This window comes from Aethalodelphis obliquidens, unplaced genomic scaffold (assembly GCF_003676395.1).
Source record: "Aethalodelphis obliquidens isolate GAN/ISIS:26980383/991018 unplaced genomic scaffold, ASM367639v1 scaffold6, whole genome shotgun sequence".
Taxonomy (NCBI): Eukaryota; Metazoa; Chordata; class Mammalia; order Artiodactyla; family Delphinidae; genus Aethalodelphis; species Aethalodelphis obliquidens.
The window spans coordinates 42,527,702-42,551,802 of record NW_020837950.1 but is presented as its reverse complement, the minus strand read 5'-3'; the positions used below and the strand labels follow the sequence as shown (position 1 = coordinate 42,551,802).

Genomic DNA, 24,101 nt, shown 5'->3' with positions numbered 1-24,101 from the left:
TGAAAAGGCTTCAGGACAATGCAGCTGTTCTCAGGTTGCAAGTTCTCTCACCTACATTTTGCTTCCCCTGCCTTGTCCAGTCTCTCCCTGCAGACTGGCTCTCTGTGTGAGCCCCTCGCATGCATGGCCCTTAATAACTGTCATAGCCTCTCATTCCACAAGACCTTGAAGCTCTAATGACCACCTGGCACCTGACCCCCAGCCTGTGTCTCTCAGTTCAAATTCTCAAGAGAAAAATAATCAGACTTGTCTGGTTCATGGATCAGGTGTCCACCTTTTATCTAATCAAGGAGGGTTGGGTTTATTTGGTATAAACATAGGAACGAAGGGCCCAGGGCTGGTGCTCTAGTTGGCCGAGGGAGAGAGGTGTTCTTCAAGAAGAGAGCTGGGAAGAAATCTCAAAATGTGTCTCTAATCACTACGGTCTGGACCCAGGGCTTCAGTGTCCTGGAACCCTCACTGTATCTTAAATAACTACCAAGGACAAGTTCAAATATTGGGGCAGGCTTTGGGAAAAAAGCCATTAAAATGGAAAAAGTAATATATATGTAAATTATTTTCCACCAAATGATGTTTAAACTCATGAATTACTCTCCACCAATGAAATGAAATTCTAAAATTGAAATAAAAACTTTTAGTGACACATTCGAACATTAACTGAAGATTTTTTAGGACAAACACCGATGGAGTTGTGTATCTAAGATCAACATAATGTGATACATAAGGCAGACAATATCCAACTCAGGTATATGCAATAAATATTTATCAATACATGATTTTGAAGCAAAATGTCTCTTTATTGTGCTATAGCTTGACTGAGACAATGTGAACATTTTCAGGAGAGTCAGCAGAGAGTAGAATTTTTCATTTTTTCTCTGATACCTTCACCTAACCCGGTTGAAGTTTGTTTCTAAATCAGAGAAGGGCCAGGATCAAGAATTTCCTAGAGAGACAGCTTCTGTTGCCTCCGTCACCCCCAATAGGATCAAAGCCAGAGCAAAATCCTAGCCCTGCCCAGATTTGGGGGCCAGAGAGAGGGGAATTCACAGGATGTAATCAACTGGCTTGACTCAACTTCCCAGGGCCATCATTTCAGATCAGAATTTATCTCTGGCAGTGGAATAGTTTAATAGCAAAATATTCTCATTTTTTGAATATTACATTATTTTTAATTTCAATTTTTAACTAAAATGTAGGATATGCAATCTTTTAAATATTCAATGTTTATGTCCACTGTTTTAAAAAATGGTTGTACATCCTATTCAAGCAAAAAAAAATCATTTGATTATGCAGTTATATATATTCTTTAGAAAATTTTGAAACTTGGATTTTTTAATTTTAGTTTTTCAGTTATAATTAAAGTAAAATTTTTAGTATTGTCTATTACCTTGATTTTGTATTCTGTTTGACGCATGTGTGATTGATCTTTTTTTCTTTTGAAAAAAAGAAATACAGTTTCCATGTCATTTTGTCACTGTATTGTTATTTTGTTTGAACCCTTTTACATTAAACGTGTATAATTGAGTGGTTGTCATTTTCAGCCAAAAGTTAAAAAAAAAAAGTTTTATATGGTTTTAACACTTGAGGATATCTTATTTTAAACGCAGCTATAGTTGTTAATGAAAGACAAACAACATTCTTCCAGAGGGGAAAGAAAATATATCTGCAATTAATTGGGCATTGGCACTTGGCATACACTACTTATTCCTTGGCCTTTTTTTTTTTTTAATTTATTTATTTAGTTTATTTAGTTTTTGCTGGGTTGGGTCTTTGTTGCTGCATGTGGGCTTTCTCTAGTTGCAGTGAGCAGGGGCTACTCTTTGTTGCAGTGCTCAGGCTTCTCACTGCAGTGGCTTCTCTTGTTGTGGAGCATGGGCTCTAGGCTCGTGGGCTTCAGTAGTTGTGGCATGCAAGTTCAGTAGTTGTGACCCGCAGGCTCTAGAGCACAGGCTCAATAGTTGTGGCACACAGGCTTAGTTGCTCCGTGGCATATGGCATCTTCCTGGACCAGGGCTCAAACCCGTGTCCCCTGCATTGGAAGGCGGATTCCTAACCACTGTGCCACCAGGGAAGCCCTCCTTGGCCTTTATTTGCAGAGAGGGAAAGGAAGTTGGACAAATAAGCAGAATTTTTCAGTTACTTTTCCAGGAAAAACAACAGCGCTGGTAGGTCAGCACTATTCCTGGTTTTCAGATGAAGAACCTGAGACTTAGAGAGATTAAGTAACTCACCCAGGGTCACACGGCTAGTAAGTGACAGAGCCTGGTTGCTAATTCAGGTGTGTCTGATTCTGAAACCCATGGTCTCTTGCACCGTGTGGTCTGATGGTTCCACAAACTTAGATTCACAGCAGGTATTCCTAGGGCAGAGAACATGTATGTTTGAATTACTTATAGCCCACTTCAATTTAAAGCTCCATTTTAAGTGTCTGTAGGAGCATGCTAGGGTGGTAGGAAAGTGATTTTCTCACTCCATCATTACAAAATTACACTCACTGTAACGTTATGACAACCCACTTTCTCCTGTAAAAGAGGAGAATGATAATATATTGGCTATAGAGACTTGTTCAGTAAACTCTCATTAGGTTTGAATTATTATATCTAGAAGTAGACCCACAGACATTGTACTGTAATTACATGAAAAGAGCAACATCAAGGCTTTCTTTTCTCTTTTTTTCCCAGTCTCAGTCGGTTCTCAGAACACACTCCATCACCTGATTTCCAGGATGCGGACTGCACAGTGGTCACCTCATTGTCGACCAGGGCTCACAGTCACAGTGGCAGAGGCCTCTCTAAACCTCCCTCATCTCTAGTTTAACCCACTGTCCCTAATCTCCCCAACCCCGGTCCCCTGGCCCTACTTCACCAGACACACTTTGGTAATCCTCTCAGGCTCCACGGCAATAAAGAAAATACTGTGGGTTCATCCAGGTGCATCTGGGACCCGCGGGGGGCACCTCTCACACTCCAATTTAGTTCCTCCCACCTGGTGGGGCCTGGGTTCCCCCACAGACCAAGTGGCCCAGGCCTCTGCCTCTGGTCCGTGCAGCCAAGGCTATTCTGTTTGAGTGTTCTAAGATTGACGATTATTACAGTTATGGTAAAAGGAACATTGTTTTTTCTTGGGGGATTCTGGAGATTTTCTTACTGGGGAAAGGTCTCAAAGCCATTTATACTCAGCTGACGGGGTAAAGACTGAGATTAAGAAGAATGGATATGTCACAGCATCTTCTGTAAGTTAAGGTAAAGAGTCATGGATGGAACTAGTAAAAATCAGGACATTCCTTTGGCTTCCCAAACAAAATGTAACGTCTAAGTGAGCACTGAGGTGGTGTATCAGACCCAGGAGGCTGGGGCCAGGAAATGCCTTATCCAAGCACTGTCTGCACAGGAGTTTTGAGCCGGAGACTTAGTTTCTTCCTCCTGATCTCCCCTCAGAGCCTCCTTTAGGTTTTCTGTTACCTTCCTCCTCAAGTAAAGTTCCCCCAGAGAGAGAGCCATGCACATCTGTTTTTGTGAGATGATAAAAAGGAGCTCTAACCGTGACAAAGATACCATGTAGAAGTTGCAATGGAAAGAGTTTAAATTATTTTTTCCTTCACTGATGAGAAAAAGAAATATTTTAAGTTCATCAATCTAAAATTTCTTATTTGTGATTTTAAGTAGTGAGGGTATTTAATATAATATAATATAATATAAATAAGTAATAGATTTATGGTTATTTCATCTATATCCCTAAAAGTTTTTTTTTTTTTTTTTTTTTTTTTCTGGCCTTGGCCGTGCCATGCGACTTTCAGGGTCTTAGTTCCCCGACCAGGGAAGGAACTCGGGCCCCCTTGGCCGTGAAGGCACAGAGTCCTAACCACTGGACTGCCAGGGAATTCCCTATATCCCTTAAAGTTTATATGTACAAGTGGGACAAAAAAATTGGGAGAAGGACTATCTCATGGATAAATGAGGATCCCATCACTTGTCATGAAACAATTGATTTTTTAATCTCTCCATTTGTTCCAATGTTTGTTTCTATCTCTCAGTAAAACTTAGGTAGGGAATAATACGACGACAAATAAGAAAGATTATTATGCTAGCTATATGTAAATGACCTGGAGAAGTGGAGATCTGGAAGGGAGGATACCGTAGTTATAAAAGAGCACAGGGAACTGAAAAAGAAGGGAGGTTTTCAAGAACTTTAACCAAGAAAACCTCAACAGGTCTTGATGATGGATCAGGCGTAGAGGATGGCATTATAAATAATGAAGTCAATGTGAGGCCGAATTTGAGGACTGTTCCTTGGGAAGTTTCACAGGAGAGGCAGTATTAAGACTGGCCTGGCTCTGACTGTCTTGATCCTGATTCTTCACCCTGTATCCATCTAATTAAATATTGCTGATGGGGATGGGGATGTTAGCTCTTCACGATGCAGTAGTTTGTCGTTTCTCTAGGTGGTAGTATCAGAGAACCAACTTCTGTTCAATTCCTACACCCTCATTTAAGGGAGAAAGAAGCCTGAGATGTGAGAGCTCTGAGGAGAAATGGGAAGGAGATAATGGATTCCCTGGCAAGCCTAGTCCCCAGAAATCCTGCACGAGCACAATCCTAACCCTTCTCCTAGGCTGATAGTTGTTAAATTGATGTTAGTGTCAGTTGGGTTGTACAGAGATAAAGGTCCTTTCTTTATCTTTATTCCAGTGAGAACTTGAGCTCATGTTGCCTGATGCCTCAGCCCTTCTTCCTCATCCCGGTCAACGCATCTACCTGGTGTAAATATCTCCTGACTCATATTAGCCCCAGCTAGTGGAAGCAACTCTTCATTCTCACTCTGTTACTCAGAAAAAAACTGTGGTTAGGAAGTAAATCCCAGTAGACACACTAAACATCTCCCCTCCAAACACATGCTAGGGAGACTCATACTTACATTGTTTGGGAGATACACAAACACTCACAAATATTGATAGTTTGGAAAGAAGGACAATTTGATGTTAAAATTCAAAATTAGCTAACTGCTCAAATACTCCAAGTGATTGCATAGATGTATGTTGGTCAAAGAGTGCCTGGGTATAAATTGTGAGCTACTGAGTTGGGGTACTATTTAAAACATTATGGCTCTCAATTTTCTCTAAATTAATATACCAGTTATTCAGAAATGCAATTTTTAAAAAATTAAATGAGTTGTTTTATAATTTTTTTTTTTTTTTTTTGCGGTACGCGGGCCTCTCACTGTTGTGGCCTCTCCCGTTGCCGAGCACAGGTTCAGCGGCCATGGCTCACGGGCCCAGCCGCTCCGCGGCATGTGGGATCTTCCCGGACCGGGGCACAGACCCATGTCCCCTGCATCGGCAGGCGGACTCTCAACCACTGCGCCACCAGGGAAGCCCCTGTTTTTTTAATTTTGAAGTATTGCCCATACATGGTAAATCAAATTAAAGCAGCAGAAAACAATATACAATCAAAAGTAAGACACTGTTCTCCCTTCCTGTACCCTCAATACCACTTCCCATAAGTAACTGTATCAGTCATGAATACTTTGGCTGCAAGTAACAGGAACCCCTATTAATACTGGCTTTTGTTAACTTATATGAAATTCAGAGGTAGGTGGTATCAGGGTTGATTCTGTACGTTGTGACATAATCAAGAAGTCACCCTCTATTCACAGTGTACCAGCAGTGTCACACCTCATTGCCACAAGGAGGCTAACACGGCTCTAGGTGTTTTCAAATCAAAGTTTCCTAAGCAGGAGGGAATGGGCTAGAAGCAGAAAAAGCTTTCTCTTCATGCACATCCTTATTTCCTGAGGAGGGAAATCCTCCTAGAAGCCCTAAGCAGACTTCCTGTAATCTCTCATGCCCCAGACAAGAACTGACTCCTAGCCCTAGACCCACCATGGGCAGAAGAGAATGAGACCTGTGACTGATTTAGGTTCATAGTAACTCCTCCCCTGGGCGGGCACATGGCTGCCTCAACAAAACCAGTGTTCTGTTGGCAAGAAAGAAGGGCAATGGCTATTGGGCAGGCAACCACGAGTGATGGCCAGAATGAAAATGATCAACTGTGTCTTAATATCTGCCCAGAAATTTTCTGTATGTATTTAAGTAAATATATTGTGAGTACTATATACTGTATCATATGTATGGATTTGCCATATATATGGTCACATATGTATATATATGCACATACACACAAATATCCACACATGATACTTGCTTAAGTATCTTACATTTTTTAGATAAATGAAGTACTCTATGCATATTGCTTAGCATATAACTAGCATATAGTAAGTGCTTTATCAATGCTAATTACTATTATTCTTACTTATAGTTTTGTTATTATTACAGTCTTTAAGACAATATACACCCTTTTTAAAAAGAATGAGGCTCATTTTCTAGCAAATGCTAAATTTTACTTTGCCAGTACTTTAAAAAATTATGCCAGCACTTTTATTTTGGGCTATTGAATACTCTTGAAGATATGAGCTGCATAGCTCCTTTTAAGAGAGATAAGAATTACTGTGGTCAGCAGTAAATTCCATTGAAACATAGTGAAATAATTTTGTGAATAATAACTAGGTGACTAAATGTTTACTTTCTGATGACTATCGAAACACTAATATTTTCTAATCATATTAATATGCAGGCAGAAGGAAGAAGGTTAGGTATGAAACATTTTTTGGTGTATTTGCACAAAATATTATGTTAGCAAGTGAATTTTACATTATTGACAGATTCTTTTGGAAGAAGAAAAATAACTTCACTACTATTTGCCTAATTTATGCAGCACAGAGAACATGAGAGTTGTTTGAGAAATTCTCATTGGAAGAGAAGGCTATTATAGACACTTTAAGCAAAAGCAAAACACTTTTCTTCAAGTATTTGACATAACTGGATGAAAGTCTGTGGGAGTGAAAGGGAGCAGAGGAGGGAAGTCTCCTTAGTTATCCCTGAAATAGGATCCTGACCAAGAGCCTCAGGTAGGTGAGTGCCCTTCAGCTGACCTCTTATAGTCCTTAAGGCCAAGCTGTAAAATGGCTTGTCTTTAAGGTAAAAGCAATATCTTTGAATCCAAAATATATAAACAGCTCATACAGCTCAATATCAAAAAGCAAACAATGCAATCAAAAAATGGGCAGAAGACCTAAATAGACATTTTTCCAAAGAAGACATACAGATGGCTAACAGGCACATGAAAAGATGCTCAACATCACTAACTATTCACTAATTATTAGACAGATGCAAATCAAAACTACAATGAGGTATCACCTCACACCAGTCAGAATGCCTATCATCTAAAAAAAAAAAAAAAAAAACCCCACAAATAACAAATCTTGGAGAGATTTGGAGAAATATGGAGAGATATGGAGAAAAGGGAACCCTTGTACACTGTTGGTGAGAATGTAAATTGGTGCAGCCACTGTGGAAAATAGCATGGAGATTCCTCAAAAAACGAAAAATAGAACTATCATATGACCCAGCAATTCCACTCCTGGATACGTATCTGGAAAAAATGAAAACACTAATTCAAAAAGATACATGCACCCCAATGTTCATAGCAGCACTAGTTACAATATCCAAGATATGGAAGCAACCCTTGTGCCCATCAACAGATGAATGGATAAAGAAGATGTGGAATATTGCTCAGCCATTAAAAAGAATGAAATTCTGCCATTTGCAGCCACATCAATGGACCCTGAGAATATTATGCTTAGTGAAATAAGTCAGACAGAGGAAGACAAATACTGTATGACACTACTTATATGTAGAATCTAAAAAATAATACAAATGAATGTATATGTGAAACAGAAACAGACTTACAGACATAGAAAATAAACTAGTGGTTACCACTGGGGGGAGAGGGGTAAGTTAGTGGTATGGAATTAAAAGATACAAACTGCTATGCATAACACAGATAAGCAACAAGGCTATATTGTATAGGACAAGGAATTATAGCCATTATTTTGTAATAACTTTTAATGGAGTATAATCTGTAAAAATACTAAATTGCTATGCTGTACACCTAAAATTAGCATAATATTGTAAATCAACTATACTTCAAATTAAAAAAAAATCTTTACTCTAGCCATATTGGCATTTTAACACACACACGAAGAAAAAGTGTGTCTTTTAGTCCCCCTTTCTCTTTGTTTCTCATCATTTGTCCTAAAATGTGTTGCTAAGTATGAAAATATTATGATTATATATGTTATTTAATCTCTCAGACTTCATGTTTTTCCATTTCCAAAGTAAGTGTGTTGAATTAAATGCTGGCTAAGATCTCCTCCAGGTCTAAAATTCTAAGTTAAAGATCAGTGTTTTCCAGAAGTGATTGGTCAGCAGAATCACCTGGAGGCCCTTACAAAAATACAGGTTCCTAGATTCAACCTTCAGACATTCTGATTCATTCATTCATCACATGATTACTGAGGGCCTTGCATGATATTCTGGATACACAGTGATGAATGAAACAGATATAGTCCCATTCTGCCCCAGCCTCTACAGAAGGACTGGATTGAAATCAGGAATCTGTGTTTTAAAAATGCTCTCCAGGCAATTCTGACAAGTAGACAGTTTAGAGAAGCAATGTTTCAGACCAAATGCAAACAAGAGACATTTCTGAGGGACTGTTTTAATTTTACTTGGGATGAATTCAAATCTACACTCCAGAAACACTTCTATTTTTCACTGAAAAAACCTTAAATAGCTTCTCTAAAACATGTGTGTGTGGGTGCCTGTGTATCTTACACTGAGACATAAATGTTAACAAGAAAACACACTTAACAGATGTAGTTGTAGTATGCTAGTACTGGATGAGGTTTTAGCAAATTAACATTGCTAGTTGGTACATTACTACAGACACCTGCACAATATAAAAGAAATTAGTATTTGATGTGGAATACTGAGAGTTAAAGTTCAGATTGCTTATGCAAATAAGTGAGTTATTCATTTTGAATTCTATTACTGACTTTGATTTGATCTTTGAGGAATCTTAATGCCTTTTACCTGCTTCAATGTTCAACATTTGGAAACTTGCTAAAGTGTTTGACTTTATGACCAATGAATGCTGAGATTTACTAATAGACATTTTATGCTTGCTATGGTCACACAACTCTATTTTCCTTCAAATAATACCAGACTGAGAAGTTACCAAATTGAAATAAATGAAAGAATCCCTGTTTCTATGCTACCAAATTATAAACACAATGACGATTTGACCTAACTTCAGGAAGTGTAATTCTAGGAGGCCACCATGATAAATGGTTAACAAAGGAGCTATGAATAGCCAACCCTTAACTGTTTGATCTGTAAATTAGTCAGAGGCTTGATCACAAGATTTTTCCCCCCATACACACCTACATTCCAATATGGCCAGTAAAAAAGAAAAAGATACCTTTCAAAGCACTCCATGGCTATTCAGTGTAGTCTCTTTGTATCAATCAGGGTTGCAGCAGGTGGTTCAAATGAAGAGGTTTTACTGCAGGGACCACAAGCATGTGAAGGCCTGGGGAAGGGAATAATGAAGGGATGTGAAAAGCTAAAAGACCAGTAAAAGTGGGAAGCAGGTAAACAGCCTTGGGTGTAAAAAGACAAGAGGAGGAAACCATAGCCCAGACTGGAACCATGGAGGAAGAGGAAGGGCCCATCAAAAGGAGCTGTAGTCTTTAGGGCAGACAGAGTACTGGAGACCCCTCCCTGAAGCAGCAAGTAATACCCTTACCTCTCTCTCCCTTCCTTTCTACCTTCAGAATTTCTGCGCATGCTCCCCCAATGTCAGTTTCCTGGGGGCACTGGCAGAGCAGGAAGTGGTTAGGGGGTGTGTGGACGATATAAGGAAAACCCTCAGACTCTCTAAGAAGACAATTTATAGCGGGCATTTAAAACCATGCTCCATGCTTTAGGCACAGACTATTTACTTTGTGGATCCGTGACCGTTTTCAAATCTAAACTCTGTTTTTGATTCCACGTTTTATTTTCTATGTTTTTACTAAATTCTAGCTGCAAGAATTACATGTTTTTGTGCTGCCTCCTCCTCTCATTAGTTATTATGTTGTTAGTAGTAAATTGTAACCAAGGAGCCAAATCTAATACACAAACGATATTTTGGATTAGCTGTAAAGTGCTCCTTTAATTTAGGAAGGGTAATCCAGAATTTTACTTTGCTGATTAAAATAATAGATTATATAAATACTGTATGCTAACACATATATATGGAATCTATATAAAAAAAGAAAGAAATGGTTCTGAAGCACCTAGGGGAAAAGAAAAAAAAGAAGGAAAAAAAGAAAAAAAATAGATTAAATCACAATTCAGTTTATGTGTGCATTCACTCTTATTACAGGCAGTTGGCTGGGCGGTTACAGAGCCTCTATCATTAGCGTGGGTGTGGGCCTGAGTCAACACACACAAAAGCTGTCTTCTTGAATGCTTGGGTAATTGAAAATGCCAAGACACATTTTACAAATTCATCAAGGAAAAGAGTAATCAAACCTGGAGGAAAAATTGGCTTTGAGATGCTACAAGATGAAACAGCAACAGCTCAAATGTCGTTGCCTAGAGGACAACCAGAGTTAGGATAGCTGCCACTCATGTGACTTCACAAAAGGTTACCCAGAAGGGACAGCACCCACTTCAGGAAGCGCAAACGTCGTTGCCAGGACCTGATGTTCTTGGAGTGTAGTTATATAAAAAGACCAAAGGCAACTTGATCCAAAGTGATAGATTGAACGTCATATAAATGATTTGTACATTCAGAAAACAGAATACCTTTCCCAAGAAAAAGCTTGAAAAAGAGCATCAGAACACTAGTATCACAAAGAAAGATGCTGGTTACTAGTTTTAAAGGGTGATTTAACGTATTAGTGATTTTACAGCGGAAAAGCTAAAATTTCCAGTGTTTCATTTCTTTTTCTCACGTGTAGAAGTCACCAAAGGTGTAAGGTGGTGGGCAGTAGGACAGCCCATTCAATTCCATTCTATTTGCAAGTTACAATTTAAGGTAGATTTTGGCCATTTGTGTATTTGCACCTATTTTCAAGTAACCTCAGTAAACTTTATTTCACAGTAATTTTATTGTGAAATAATTACATTGTGAAAAGTCTAAGGCTTGATTCTAAGTTTGCAGCAAATATGTGTTTCCCCTTTCTTAAAACAATGCTTCCATCCTTCACTCCCCTCCACAAAGAACCGAATGGCTTCTCATCGCCAATAAGATTGTCACATGATAATGTATTTACAAATTAGTCTGTGGTTTGGTTCTCTTTACCTAAACCCACTTATAACCCTCCCACTCCACACACACACACACACACACACACACACAGACACACACGACCAAGTTTGTATTTTTTTTGGCATAAAGATCTGTTCAGGGTCTAAAACAGACACAACTTGAAAATAACCCTCTCTCTTTTCTGAAAGCCTGAATTCATTGCTAAGGCAAAGCTATGTATCAAAGCCAAGGAGGGGAGAGAGAGGAATGACTTTGAGAAAGGCATTGGTGAGAGGAAAATTTTCCCCAGACTGTGGAAAGTCAGTGAGTTCTCTGAAGAGAGCAGCCCTCTACTCCACTCTCTAGAGATGATCTGAGTTCAGAGGGAAGAGTTGTATAATGGACCTCAAGCATTGGGCTTCCCAGTGGAGCAACAAGTGAAGATTTTTCTCAATTTAAAACTAGCATTAAATTCCTTAACAACATGTCATAGACAACTTCTGATAATGTATGAAACTTTGGTGAAGAGGGTGTGTGGTACACAGTCTTAGGAATCATACGCTCTTTCAAATCTTTACTTTTTCTTTTTGGTACGCGGGCCTCTCACTGCTGTGGCCCCTCCCGTTGCGGAGCACAGGCTCCGGACGCGCAGGCTCAGCGGCCATGGCTCACGGGCTCAGCCGCTCCGCGGCGTGTGGGATCTTCCCGGACCGGGGCACGAACCCGTGTCCCCTGCATTGGCAGGCGGACTCTCAACCACTGCGCCACCAGGGAAGCCCCAAATCTTTACTATTACTTGACAATAAATTATGTATCCTTAGTGAGCCTTAGTTCATGCTTCTGTAAAATGAGGGGTTAATACCCATCAGGCAAGGTCATGAAAACTAGACATTATGAACAATATGTGGCACATAATCAATAGAAATAAATGACTTAGACTTAACTCTGGAGAGTTATAAAATTCTTTCTCTTGCACACAAAATTCCCTTAGCCAACAGTATTTACCAACTTCCTCATTCTTTCAAAAAACTCTTTGGGTCAGTTTTTTAATTATTATTGTGGTAAGAACACATAATGCGAAATCTACCCTTTTAACAAAATTTTAAGTGCACAATACAGTTGTTAACCATAGGCACAGTATTGTACCTCATATTTTTTGTACATCGGATTTTTAGAACTCATTCATCTTGCCTAACTGAAACTTTATACCCATTGAACAGCATTGCCCCCGTCCCCAGCCCCGAGCAACCACCATCCTGTTCTCTGTTTCTGTGAGTCTGACTATTTTAGATAGCACGTATAAGTGGAATCATTCAGTATTTGTCCTTCTGTGACTGGCCTATCTCCACTTAGCACAATGTCCTCAGGTTCATCCATGTTGTCACATATCACAGGTTTTCCATCTTTTTTAAGGCTGAATAATATCAATATCACATTTTCTTTACCCATTCATCTATTGATGGTCATTTAGGTTGTTTTCATAGCTTGGCTACTGTGAATAATACTGCAGTGGACATGCGAGTGCAGCTATCTCTTTGAGCAACTGATTTTATTTCTTTCAGGTATATACCCAGAAGTGGGATCACTAGATCATACGGTAGTTCTATTTTAATTTTTTGAGGAACCTCTGTACTGATTCTGTAGGGGCTGGAGCATTTCACATTCCCACCAATATTGTACAAGGGTTCCAGTTTCTCCCCATCCTTGCCAAAATTTATCTTTTTTTTTTTTTGATAATAGCCATCCTAACAGGTCTAATGGTATTTCATTGTGTTGGGTCAGTTTTGTGAACTGCTTTTTCTTCTAGCCCATAAGCCTTCAAAAGAACAAATAAACAAATAACAAAATAAACAAATAAACAGTATTCACCTAAAAGTTAGTTCTTAACACATTTTGGATCACAAGACCTTTTGGAGTATCTGATGAAAGACACAGGATTCTCTTACCAGTAAAATGCACACATACAATAAATAACACAAATTATTTCTTGAAATGATGGACCCCAGATACATATTTATGAAGGCCAGTTTAAGGTCACTTGCCTAGATTAAGTGATTCTCCAGCTTTTTCGACACCTAATGATTTAACTCAGGGATTAGCAAGTGTTTTCTGTGAAAAGCAGGAGGTTACATACTTTCACCTTTCACCTAGTCTCTATTGAAACTGCTCTGCATTTGCACTCAAAAATTGTTATAGAAAATACATAAACAAATAAGCATGACTGCTTTCCAATAAAATTTTATTTGCAAAAACAGGCTTTGGGCTGGTTTGGCCCTTGGGCTGTAGTCTGGCAATCCATGAATTAATTATTTCAAAGGACTGAATGGATTGCAGTAGTTAGGAACTGGGAAACTCTTGAATACACACATACACAGACACACTACAAAGGCCATACAAATCCACAGTAAGAGTAGCAGCAGCTATATATCCTTTCCTCTGGAATGCCTAAGATGGGATAAGATGATCTTCCCTCTCCTATCATATTTGATAACAATCTTTTAATTTGATGATCTTCCCTCTCCTATCATATTTGATAACAATCTTTTAATTTGCATCTGATGGCAGCTGGTGTCTTCTTTCAGTTGTTTTGGAACATCACCAGAGCTATCCATTAGTGCTTATCAGTGACATAAGTCATAATATATTTAATTTCTGACTGGGGAGGTAGCAAACTCTCAGGATCTAGTACACATTTCTCAATACTTACATCCCACCTTGACTTCTTAAGGACAAAGGGCCCCTTTAAGGAAACTGTTCAGGGTTCCATTCTATTGTCTATTATTACTGTTTCTAAAATTTGTTCTTGGAAACCACTCTTGATGACATTCATAGTAAAATCCTCCAAAAACTGTAGCAATGTGAGTATAAATTCTATACAGTAAATGTCTGTACATTTAAACATCATTGAAAGAAAAACTTGCAAGCATCTTGCTGATAGCTGCCAGCAAGTCTTCGTGAAGAATAAACATTGTCAGACTAACCTCATCTATTAGGATAAAAGTCCCAGGTAGATCAAGAAAAAGAGATAGTTCTAATTTATCTTGGCTCTCAGAAGGTTAGGTGATTCAGTTGTATGAGGCAATAAATTTAGAAAACGTGGTCTGGACAGCATAACTATTAGATGAGAATACAAATTGCTAGAGGGTCAAAAAATAATACAAGGTGTTTCAAAGTCAGGTAGGAGCCTAGATTTTTTTTTTTAAAGTTTTATCACCAGCCTAGATAAAGAAATAAAAAAGTCAACCCAGACAGTGTCTTAGAAATAGGTAAGTGATTTAAGAAGAAATAGAAAATCTAAATATACCAATGATCACCAAAGACATTTAATAAGCAGCTTAAAATCTAATTCCTATTATCCTGTCCCCAAATATACTGCATGGTTTTACAGGCCAGTGAACGAAGCATTTGAGGAAGACAATTTCTAGGTTATAAAAACTGTACTAGAGAACAGAAACAATGATTTTCTTATCACTTAATGGTGCTAGAATAGCCTTGATCCTGATACCTAAACCAGATCAGGATAACATCAGAAAATGACAATCACATGACAATAATGCTTATGAACAAAGATGATAAAATTAAAAATAAAACGTTAATAGCTAGAAAAAAACTTATCTTGAGCAATTTATGTTTTTCCCAAGAGTATAAGGACAGTTTAACATTAGACAATATATTAATGGAATTAGCCTCATTAAAATACTAAAAGGGGAAAAAGAGATGATCACCTCAGTGGATACAAAAAAAGCATTTGCTAAATCAGCAATCTATACATGATAAAGTGGGAATTGAAGGGAACTACCTTGTTCATATACACCAAGCTCAGAAGTAAGAAGGCTGGACATTGTTAATATGTTAATTCTTCTCTACGCAATCTCTAAATCCAGTAAAGGCTTTTTCATAGAACTTGACAAGTAGATCTTAAATTCTAGATGGAAGAGAGCAAAAGGGCAGGAATAGCCAAGATTATTTTGAGGAAGAACAAAGGCAGGGCTTCTCCCTGCCAGACATCTAGACTTAGAAAGCTGCAGGTCATTAAGACAATAATTAGCATTAATGATTCTATTCAGGTAGCTTCTGTAAAGCATGCAAGATTTACAGCCCAGGAGGAGGTGGAAATTGAGCTAGGTTTGGAAGGGAGCCTTAGGAATATTGAAAGACTTACCCCTAAGACTCAAAAGGTAAAATTAGGACGGTTCATTCTGATGATAATTCTAACAATACTACATAAGCAATAATAAATAGGTAAAAATAATACTTTTCAAGTCTCTTCAAATTTAAAACAAAGAAAGTTAGTTCATAGCTCCCGCTCCTTTCCACTGACATAAGCACCTGAGATGCCTTTTAAATGTAGCACGAAGAATGTGGTTAAAACAGAATTTCCTTGAGGTGAGATATGGAAAATACATTAAAGATTTATGGAGAAATAAGCTAAAATCTCCTGTTGGGGGTTTCTTCAAAAATCAGATTGACTTTAGTCTGTCGGGAAATTTGGGTGCTCAATTTACCAAAGGTGTTGAAATTCATGTTTTGCTACATCAACTATTTCTAGTTGTGTAATTCTGGGAATAACGTGAAGATGCTCTCTTATGGGGAGATTGAGGAGGGAATTGAGCTGTATTAATTTATATGCATTGTTTCCTCTCTCCCCATGACCTTCTTTCACTTCCCCAAATACACACACAGATGCTTTCCCAAAGTAACTATCTGCTCTCAATTCAGCAGCAAACGTGCCTCCAAGTACTCAGTTAAAAATCCAATTAAAGAGTATCATTGTCATCCCTGCATTGTGGAAGTTCTAAACTCAAAATATAATAAAGGAAGAACAGTCGCCATTTACCTAGGAATGTACTTATGTATTTTTAGTCTCATTAAATTCAAAGTAAACTGTGGGATGATCTACGAAGGATCTATTAGAAATAATAGGTTTGAAACAAAGAAATGAGTCAGATGATCATTTAAAATTTGCAGTGAAAGTAAATTTGGTTATACAGAAAAGTCACCTTTATTACTATTATATATAGTCAATGCCTAGTTGGTTATGTGTATAGACCATGGTCTTAACTGTGTATGGTAAATTTTTACCCTCGTGCTGTGTTTCTTTGCCTATCCAAGAAGTTCTAGCTCACTTTTCTTAATTACTGAGAACTTCATAAGGGATAAGGTTGTCGTTCTCAACAAAATATGTGGTGCATTCCAAAATTATACTGGGATATGTATTATTTTCAGATAATTGAGCGAGCTATTCTGTGCAAAGGAGGAAGCATCATACAAGGAAAGTAGTCTGTGAGACTCCCAGGCTGTGCATACGGTCCTCTTCTGACTGAAAGGCAGGCAGATGGTGAGAACTGATCAGTAACTGAGCCCAGTCATCAGACATGTGAAGAGCAAGCATCTCTCTTCTCACTGAAGCAGCCCCAGTGACCGAGAAATGCCCTCTCCCTACAGATTACACATTCCACGGTTTTATTTCTTTAATGGTCGTTCAGTAACACTCATTTAACAGATATTTACTAATCACTTCGAGTGAGCCCTGCTCTATGCTGGGACAGGTTTATAACGGTAAACATCCAACTGACATTTGTTGAGAAACTTTTCTTCTCACTTTAGCTTAAGCATATTCCCTTTTGCCTTTTCCTCCTTGGACAGCGAAAATAATTTACCAGTAGTTTCTGCATAAAAGCTATTCAGATGACATAGGCAATAACTGTCACTGCTTATTCTTCTTTACACTGGATTTGCTAAATGTGTTTGAAGAACAATAAACAAAATAAAAACAACATAAACCCAAACAATAAGAAAAGCCCACACGCCTGATGCTTGGATGTATGTCTACAGATGGGAAAGGATTTTCACCCCATATGGAAGGTGTTAAATATATAGTATTCATTTTATAAACATTCACTGAGTTCCTACTATGTGCCTGACACTGGACTAAGTACTGAAAGTATAATGGTAGATAAAACAGACTGCTTGGAGCTTAAATTCTATGGAGGGACAAATAATAAACGTACACAGAGGTATTGTGGGGAGATAGCAAGTAACCGGGAGAGGCCACTTTAGTTAGGCAGAAAGCTTCCTTCTAGAAGGTGACAGCAGCTAACACAGTATCTGACTCACATTACGGAAACGTTCAGGATGCTTTAGATCAGTCATCCAGTAAATATTCTCCTCTGTTTGCTGTTGAACTTTGTTTTCTTGCTCGATTATAAATGTTGTTATTCAGGTCAGATAAACTAGACCTACAAGCAAACAAACAAATACAAATGAACAAAACCTGGCTTCTTTAGAGAGCTATGAAAAAGGAATCCTGCAAAAGCAAATAATGATTCTTTTATTGTAAATATTGAAAAAAGATTCTAATATTTGGCTAATTCTTTTGGGCAGAACATTGAATTGTTACATTTTTGCTTCCTTTAGATCAGTTATAATGTTATTTGGGGTCACGGATCCTTTTGAGAATCTAATTAAGACTATGGCCCCTCTCTCTAGGAAAATGCATGTCTATTTGAACCATAGGGTACAATTTCAGGAGAGAGACATTCTCTGTCTCAGGTCACAAACCCTTGAAATTATTACCAAACATAAAACTCACTTGCTAGATGTCAAAATGTCTTATAAAGCTGCAATAATTTAGTGAGTATGATTCTGGTACAAGAATTCAATAGAAAAGAATAAAAGTGAAGAAAGTCCAGTGCATACTTAGTATTTTAAAGGCATCTGGAATCAATGGAAAAAGTTAGATTTTTATAATAGTATGGTGAAAAGTAACTAATAACATGAAAACAAATATTAGATTTCTACCTCAAACCACCCACCGAAAGGAATTCTTGCTGAGTAAAAGATTTAAATGTAAAAACTAAAATTATTAAAGAATTAGAATACCAAAAATATGGGTGAGTATTTTTTTATCACTGGGTGGGAAAAATCTTTCTAAGCAGAGATCACAAGAAAAAGAGTGACATATATGATAAAATGTGTATTTTAAATTTTATAACAGCAAAACAAAAACAGACACAACACCTTCCCCCATAAAGGCCAATTTAAATTGTAATGTAATTAACAAAAGTCTTTAACCCATAAATAAACCTTTAGTGTAAATCAACTATACTCCAATAAAAATTTAAAAAATAAAACAACTGAGAAATACATATATATATATATTTAAAACCCTTTACTAATCCTTATATAAAAAATGAAAGTACCAGATGAAAAATGAGCCAGAAATATGTACACAATACTTGACCTCAAAGCAAGAGGTCAATATATGTTGATTAAAGGAACAAACTGATGAATTTGCAGAATGTAAATGGCCAATAAACATATGAAAAATATGCAATTATATGAATAATTTCAAGAATGAATATCAAAACAAAATAGGATTTTTGACCATCAAATTGGCCAAGATTAAAACAAAATTCTGATAATGCCTGTGTTGGTTAAGAGTACAGGGATATAAACAATCATACATTCCTAGGCATGTAAACTCATACCTTCCTGAAGGAATATTTGGCATTATAGATCAAGCACTTTAACACAGGAGGCAGAATTTGCAAATTTGAAACTCCATTTAGTAGAAGTTTCTCCAACCTTCTATAACAATAAAAACAACCCCTTTGAGCGTCTTCTGGAAAATTCCTTTCTGAAAGTAAGTATGAAAAGTCCACAGAGCAATGTCAGAAAAGCTTGTGGCACATACATGCCTTTTCTCTCTTTGATGGACCCAGTAAAATGCCCTACACCAAGGCAATAGCATTCAGAATCTGTTTCTAAACTGGAAGATACAATGGCCTTTTCTTTCTGTTTTCTTCTTCCTTCTTTTCCTTTTCTTCTCTTTCTCCTTCAACTATATTGTTGGTGGTACATTATTGTTTGCAATTATTTGCAACCCGCCTCCCCCCACGCCCCCCACCAAGGTTATATACACATCCCCACCCTGTTAAACTCAGGAGTGGCTATGTAATTGGCTTTTGTCAACAAAATAAGGGAAGTGCAGTATAACGGATCTGAGCAGAATCTTTAGTAGCCAGCTGATAGTTTGCCATGCCTATTTTTCCTTTGCCATGAGACAAGCTACGTTCCTAGTAGAGGCTGCCTGGTCAGATGTGAAGATAATGTAGAATCAGCGCTAACGTGGATATGTAGTGTGAGCAAAAAATACATCTTTCTTGTGTAGAACTTCAAAAGGTACAGGGACTTAGTTAGTATAGGCTGTTTCAGCCGATCCTAAGAGGATTGTTGAGGAGCCTGAATTTGAATATTATCTCTGCCATTCACTGGTTAAGTTCAAATCTGGGTCTGCTCTTACTATGAAACGTTGGCCTTAGTTCTGTAAAATGGGATTACTAATGGTGTCTAGCTTTTAGGGTCATTACGAGGATTAAATAACTTAAAAAAAAGAATAAATGTTATTATTTGTAAAGAATAGTACCTAGCAAATACTAAATACAGTATTAGTGTTTGTTAAATAAATCCGTGTGTGTGTGTGTGTGTGTGTGCGTGCGCGCACGTGTGCAGAACAAAGTCTAGGAAGGAATACAACACAGTATTAAGTTACTTTAAAATGTTTCCTCTTTTTGTTTAGCCACATCTAGTTTTTCCTCAACAGGCATGTATTTCTGGTGTAATCTGAAAACCTATTAAAAAACTCTTAACTACTTTGCATTGAGAGTCTGTTTTCAAAAATTTGTACTTTAAACAAAATGTTTGCCTTATTACAATTACATGACTTCCACAGGAACATAGCTCTAATTATACTATGAAAGTCAATAGAAAAACAGGTGTCAGTATGTGGAAGTTCTATTAACAGCAATTTTCTGGAACCACAGAGCTGGCAACACTTGTAGCCAAAATCTTGAGAATGAAGTAAAATATTTAACTGTTGTTATGCACATTTTACTTTGCATGTATGCTCTGAAAATATTTTGTTTTCTAACATGACTGAAATTTGTCTCCTTAAATAAGATAAAGTTGTCCCCTGCTTCTCTGGGCCAGGCTCAAAAGTCAATGAACGATAAGCTCTGGCTTCTAATATTACAATCATGGGGGAGACAAATCATTGAGAAGCAGCGCTGCTTTTGATGGACAAGGGTAGGGGTGAGACCAGGTCACTTTCTGGGATTGTTGTCACTGCAACAACCTTGCTGCCTGTATCCAACCCCTTTTATTTGCTCTGGCTGAGAAGAAGCCTTGGCAAGGATTTACTCAGAAAAAATCAAGAGCAATTGTTAATACCCATGTCTAGGACTGGCCACAGCCATCACAGCTGAAGAATTCCATGCCTGAGAACAAGGGTGGGAGAACAGTGGGATCACTTTTTTTTATTCTCCATATTCATCATATGGGCTTTTTTTTTGTGGGTGGGGAAGGGGTGCTTTGAGTCACTTGGGGAGGATGGAGAAGACTCCTCTGGATGGTGCACATTCTATAACAGGTACCTAACTCCAGGGAAGTTAGGAAAGGCGTCCCTCAGGAGGTTGAGTTTAAGAACAGAAGGCTGAATGAGATGATGTTAGTGGGAGGGGTAAAAGAGGCTATTCTGGGTAGTGGGAACAGCATGCAAAAACTCAAGGTAACAGCCTCAGAACTATCAAAGAATAATAAATAAAACATCTACACTGAAAATTATAAAATATTGCTGAGATTAATTAAAGGAGATCTAAATGCATGGAAAGGTACATTATGTTCATGGGTTGTTAGACTCAATATTGTTAATGTGTCCATTTTCCCTAAACTGATCTAAAGATTCCAGGCAATACCAAAAATCTCAGCAGCCTTTTTGTTTTTAAAAGAAATTGACAAGCCAATTAAAAAATTTATATGGAAAAACAATGGATTTAGAACAGCCAAAATAATCTGCAAAATAAAAAGTGAAATTGGAAGACAAATTACCTAATTTCAAGACTTACTATAAAGCTCCAATAATCAAACAGATGAATGGAACAGACCAGAGAATTCAGAAATAGACTCATACATATACATCTATCGTTTTTCAACTGAGAATTCAGTTGAAAGTCAATTCAGTGAGGAAAGTTTTTTAAACAAATGGCACTGAAACAACTGTATATTCCTCAAAACTTACCTCTATGAGTGAATATTGATTTGAGATGAATCATAGACCTAAATGTAAAAAGCTAGAACCATAACGTTTCTATAAGAACATAGGAAGAATTTTTATAATCTTAGGGTAGGTAAAGATTTATTAGAGAGGACACAGAAAATATTAAGCATAAAAGACAAATATAAATTAGGCTTATTAAAAATTGAAACATTCATTATAAAAATGAGTAAGCAAGCCACAGACTGGGAAAAATAGTCTCAATACATTTATATGACAATGGACTCATATCCAGAATGTATAATCAACAATAAAAAATACCCCAAATTACCTAATTTTAAAAATGAGCAAAAGACTTTAGTAGACACTTTATAAATGATGCTTAACATACTAGTTATCAGAGAAATGAAAATTAAAACCACAATGAGATACCATTTCACATCCACCAGAATGGTAAAAATTTAAAAAACTGACAACATCAAATGTTGGTGAGGATGTAGAGAACCAGACCCTTTATACATTGCTGGTGGGAATATAAAATGGTACAACAACTTTGGAAAATTGTTTGGCAACTGACATTCATTTCTTCAATGACCCAGCAATTCTACTACTGGGTATTTATCCAAGAGAAATGAAAATATATGTCTACAAAAAGACTTGTACAAGCACATTCATAGACCTTATTCTTAATATCCTCAAAGTGAAAACAATCCAAATAAATACCAGTAGGAGAATGGATAAACACATTTTGATATAATGAAATACTACTTAAGAATAAGAAGAAAGCATTGATACACACAATGAAGTGGATATTTCTCAAAAAATACCATGTTGAGCAAAAGAAGCCCGACACAAAAGACTACATACTAAATGACTTCATTTATGTGAAGGATAAAAATAGGCAAAACAAATGTAGGGTGATAGAAATCAGAGAGTGGTTGCCTTTGGGGTGGGGGAAATTGAACTGAAAGCACATGAGAGAATTTTCTAGACTGACAGAAATATTCTATATCTTATTTCTGGTGATGCTTGCATGAGTATATATGGTTGTCAAAACTTCTCAAACTGAACACTTAAAATCTGCTATTTTGGGCTTCCCTGGTGGCGCAGTGGTTGAGAGTCCGCCTGCCGATGCAGGGGACATGGGTTCGTGCACCGGTCCGGGAAGATCCCACATGCAGCGGAGCGGCTGGGCCCGTGAGCCATGGCCGCTGAGCCTGCGCGTCCGGAGCCTGTTGCTCCGCAACGGGAGAAGCCACAACAGTGAGAGGCCCACGTACCGCAAAAGAAAAAAAAAAAAAATCTGCTATTTTATTGGCTGTAAATTTTTCCTCAATTGAAAAAGCCCTGGATAAAAGAGCATGGTGTGTTTATACGTGCAAATGACTAAGATACTCAGGGCTGATGGTTAATTCTTTTCTTTAATTTTATCCCAGAAAGCAAGAGTTCAAACCCCCATACCCTTTATAAATTATTCCTGTATTTTAATCCACAGTGACGAAAGAGTTATTTATTAAAGCCCTTTCTCATCATGATATGTGTCATACGGGGGGTTGAAAACATCAAAATCGATGAAATAAATCTCAGCTCAAGTGGAATAACCCAGGACATGTAAAAAATAATTACCAGCATGTGAGAAAAGACCTGCCATCTGGTTTTAAAAACTTTGGATGGTGGAATAAGGACAATTTGGGTGGAGAGAACTACTCAAATAAGCTTCCATACTCAACTCCTTCCACCTGCGATTTATACTGAGTACGTTTTACCAAAAAAAAAAAAAAAAAAAGATTGGTATCTGAAAAACACATCCTGTGACCATACATTATATTATGATGTAAAGAACTTAACTAATTCATGAACCTTTCTCTTGTACATGATTTACTTCTACAGGCAAGGCACTGTGTCTGTTGCAACTCATCTTTGTATCCTTAGACGAATTTAGGTCAGGATCTTGAAAATAATGGATCTGTAACAATTATTTATTGACTTGAATTAATAAATCAATGTATTTACTGATTAGTTAGAATTTAAGTCCAAATTACATGTTCCTGTAATGGGAAATTTACTGAAATTACTTAAAATCTTCATATAAAATGTTTGAACCAGCAATGATCTTATTTGGTAATTTATGAGAAATATGTTTAAAAGGAGTATATGAAATGATATATAAGTCCAACTCACCCCGGCTTAAAAATATAAGCACACTGTAACTATCTGACTAGATTTTTGAAAAAATTATTTAAAAACTACAATTGTTAAAAATATAAAAAAACAAACAAACAAACCCCACTGAGTCTAGTTTTGGTCTCCACTTGAATCTCTAAATGGTTTTAAGGCTGCAAGTACATTCTTTTGAACTGAACCCCACACTGGCAAGATCAGAAAAGCTGTGAACTGAGAAAGAAATCGTTATTCCAGTAATGGAAACTCCTCTCATGAGTATCACTCTGCTGGCAGCTGAGACTTCTAGGGATTCTCACTATGAAAACCAGCAGTCTTTTAATCACAATTACAAGAGCATTTGTGATGCTTTGCAGGCAGCCTTCCTCCAAGACTTTCCTGCTGTGTTCTTCCCTGAGCACAATAGGTTCAAGATGGCTAATGCTGTTTCCTAGTTATTCCAAGACCCTCCTGAATGCCACTGGGCTTTCATCACAGAGACGGATGGCAAAACATCAAACGTGGAATATCTCATTCTAAATGGGGACTCCCACAATCATGTTATTTTTGGGAGAGCAGCTCTCTGGTTCCATGGACATCACTTGAATGGAGTAGCCACGTTCTTCTGCAGCTCTTGCTCGATCCAGATCCACCAGGAACATGCACTGTTTTCCTGAAATACAGTAAAATGG

General features: G+C 37.5%; 1 protein-coding gene, 1 long non-coding RNA gene and 1 other non-coding gene across 6 annotated transcripts in view; all 3 read right to left on the bottom strand.

Annotated features, from left to right (window-relative positions):
- Window positions 1-22,413, bottom strand: part of LOC113618980 (uncharacterized) — a 41,490-nt gene extending 19,077 nt beyond the window's left edge. For all 3 annotated transcript variants that reach the window (XR_003432225.1, XR_003432224.1, XR_003432226.1), the window contains exons 1-5: window positions 21,274-22,413; window positions 17,313-17,434; window positions 14,995-15,120; window positions 9,378-9,488; window positions 2,232-2,359 (exon numbers count right to left, since the gene is read on the bottom strand). This is a non-coding gene — a long non-coding RNA (uncharacterized LOC113618980). The remainder of the gene's footprint in view (window positions 1-2,231; window positions 2,360-9,377; window positions 9,489-14,994; window positions 15,121-17,312; window positions 17,435-21,273) is intronic.
- On the bottom strand, window positions 2,679-2,761 carry LOC113619332 (small Cajal body-specific RNA 18). The gene has a single exon (XR_003432360.1).
- A 1,356-nt stretch (window positions 22,414-23,769) lies between the features above and the next one.
- Window positions 23,770-24,101, bottom strand: part of GSTCD (glutathione S-transferase C-terminal domain containing) — a 128,046-nt gene continuing 127,714 nt past the window's right edge. For both annotated transcript variants that reach the window (XM_027103426.1, XM_027103427.1), the window contains exon 12: window positions 23,770-24,082. In XM_027103426.1, coding sequence (XP_026959227.1) covers window positions 23,946-24,082 — 137 coding nt within the window. In that variant the 3' untranslated portion in view covers window positions 23,770-23,945. The remainder of the gene's footprint in view (window positions 24,083-24,101) is intronic.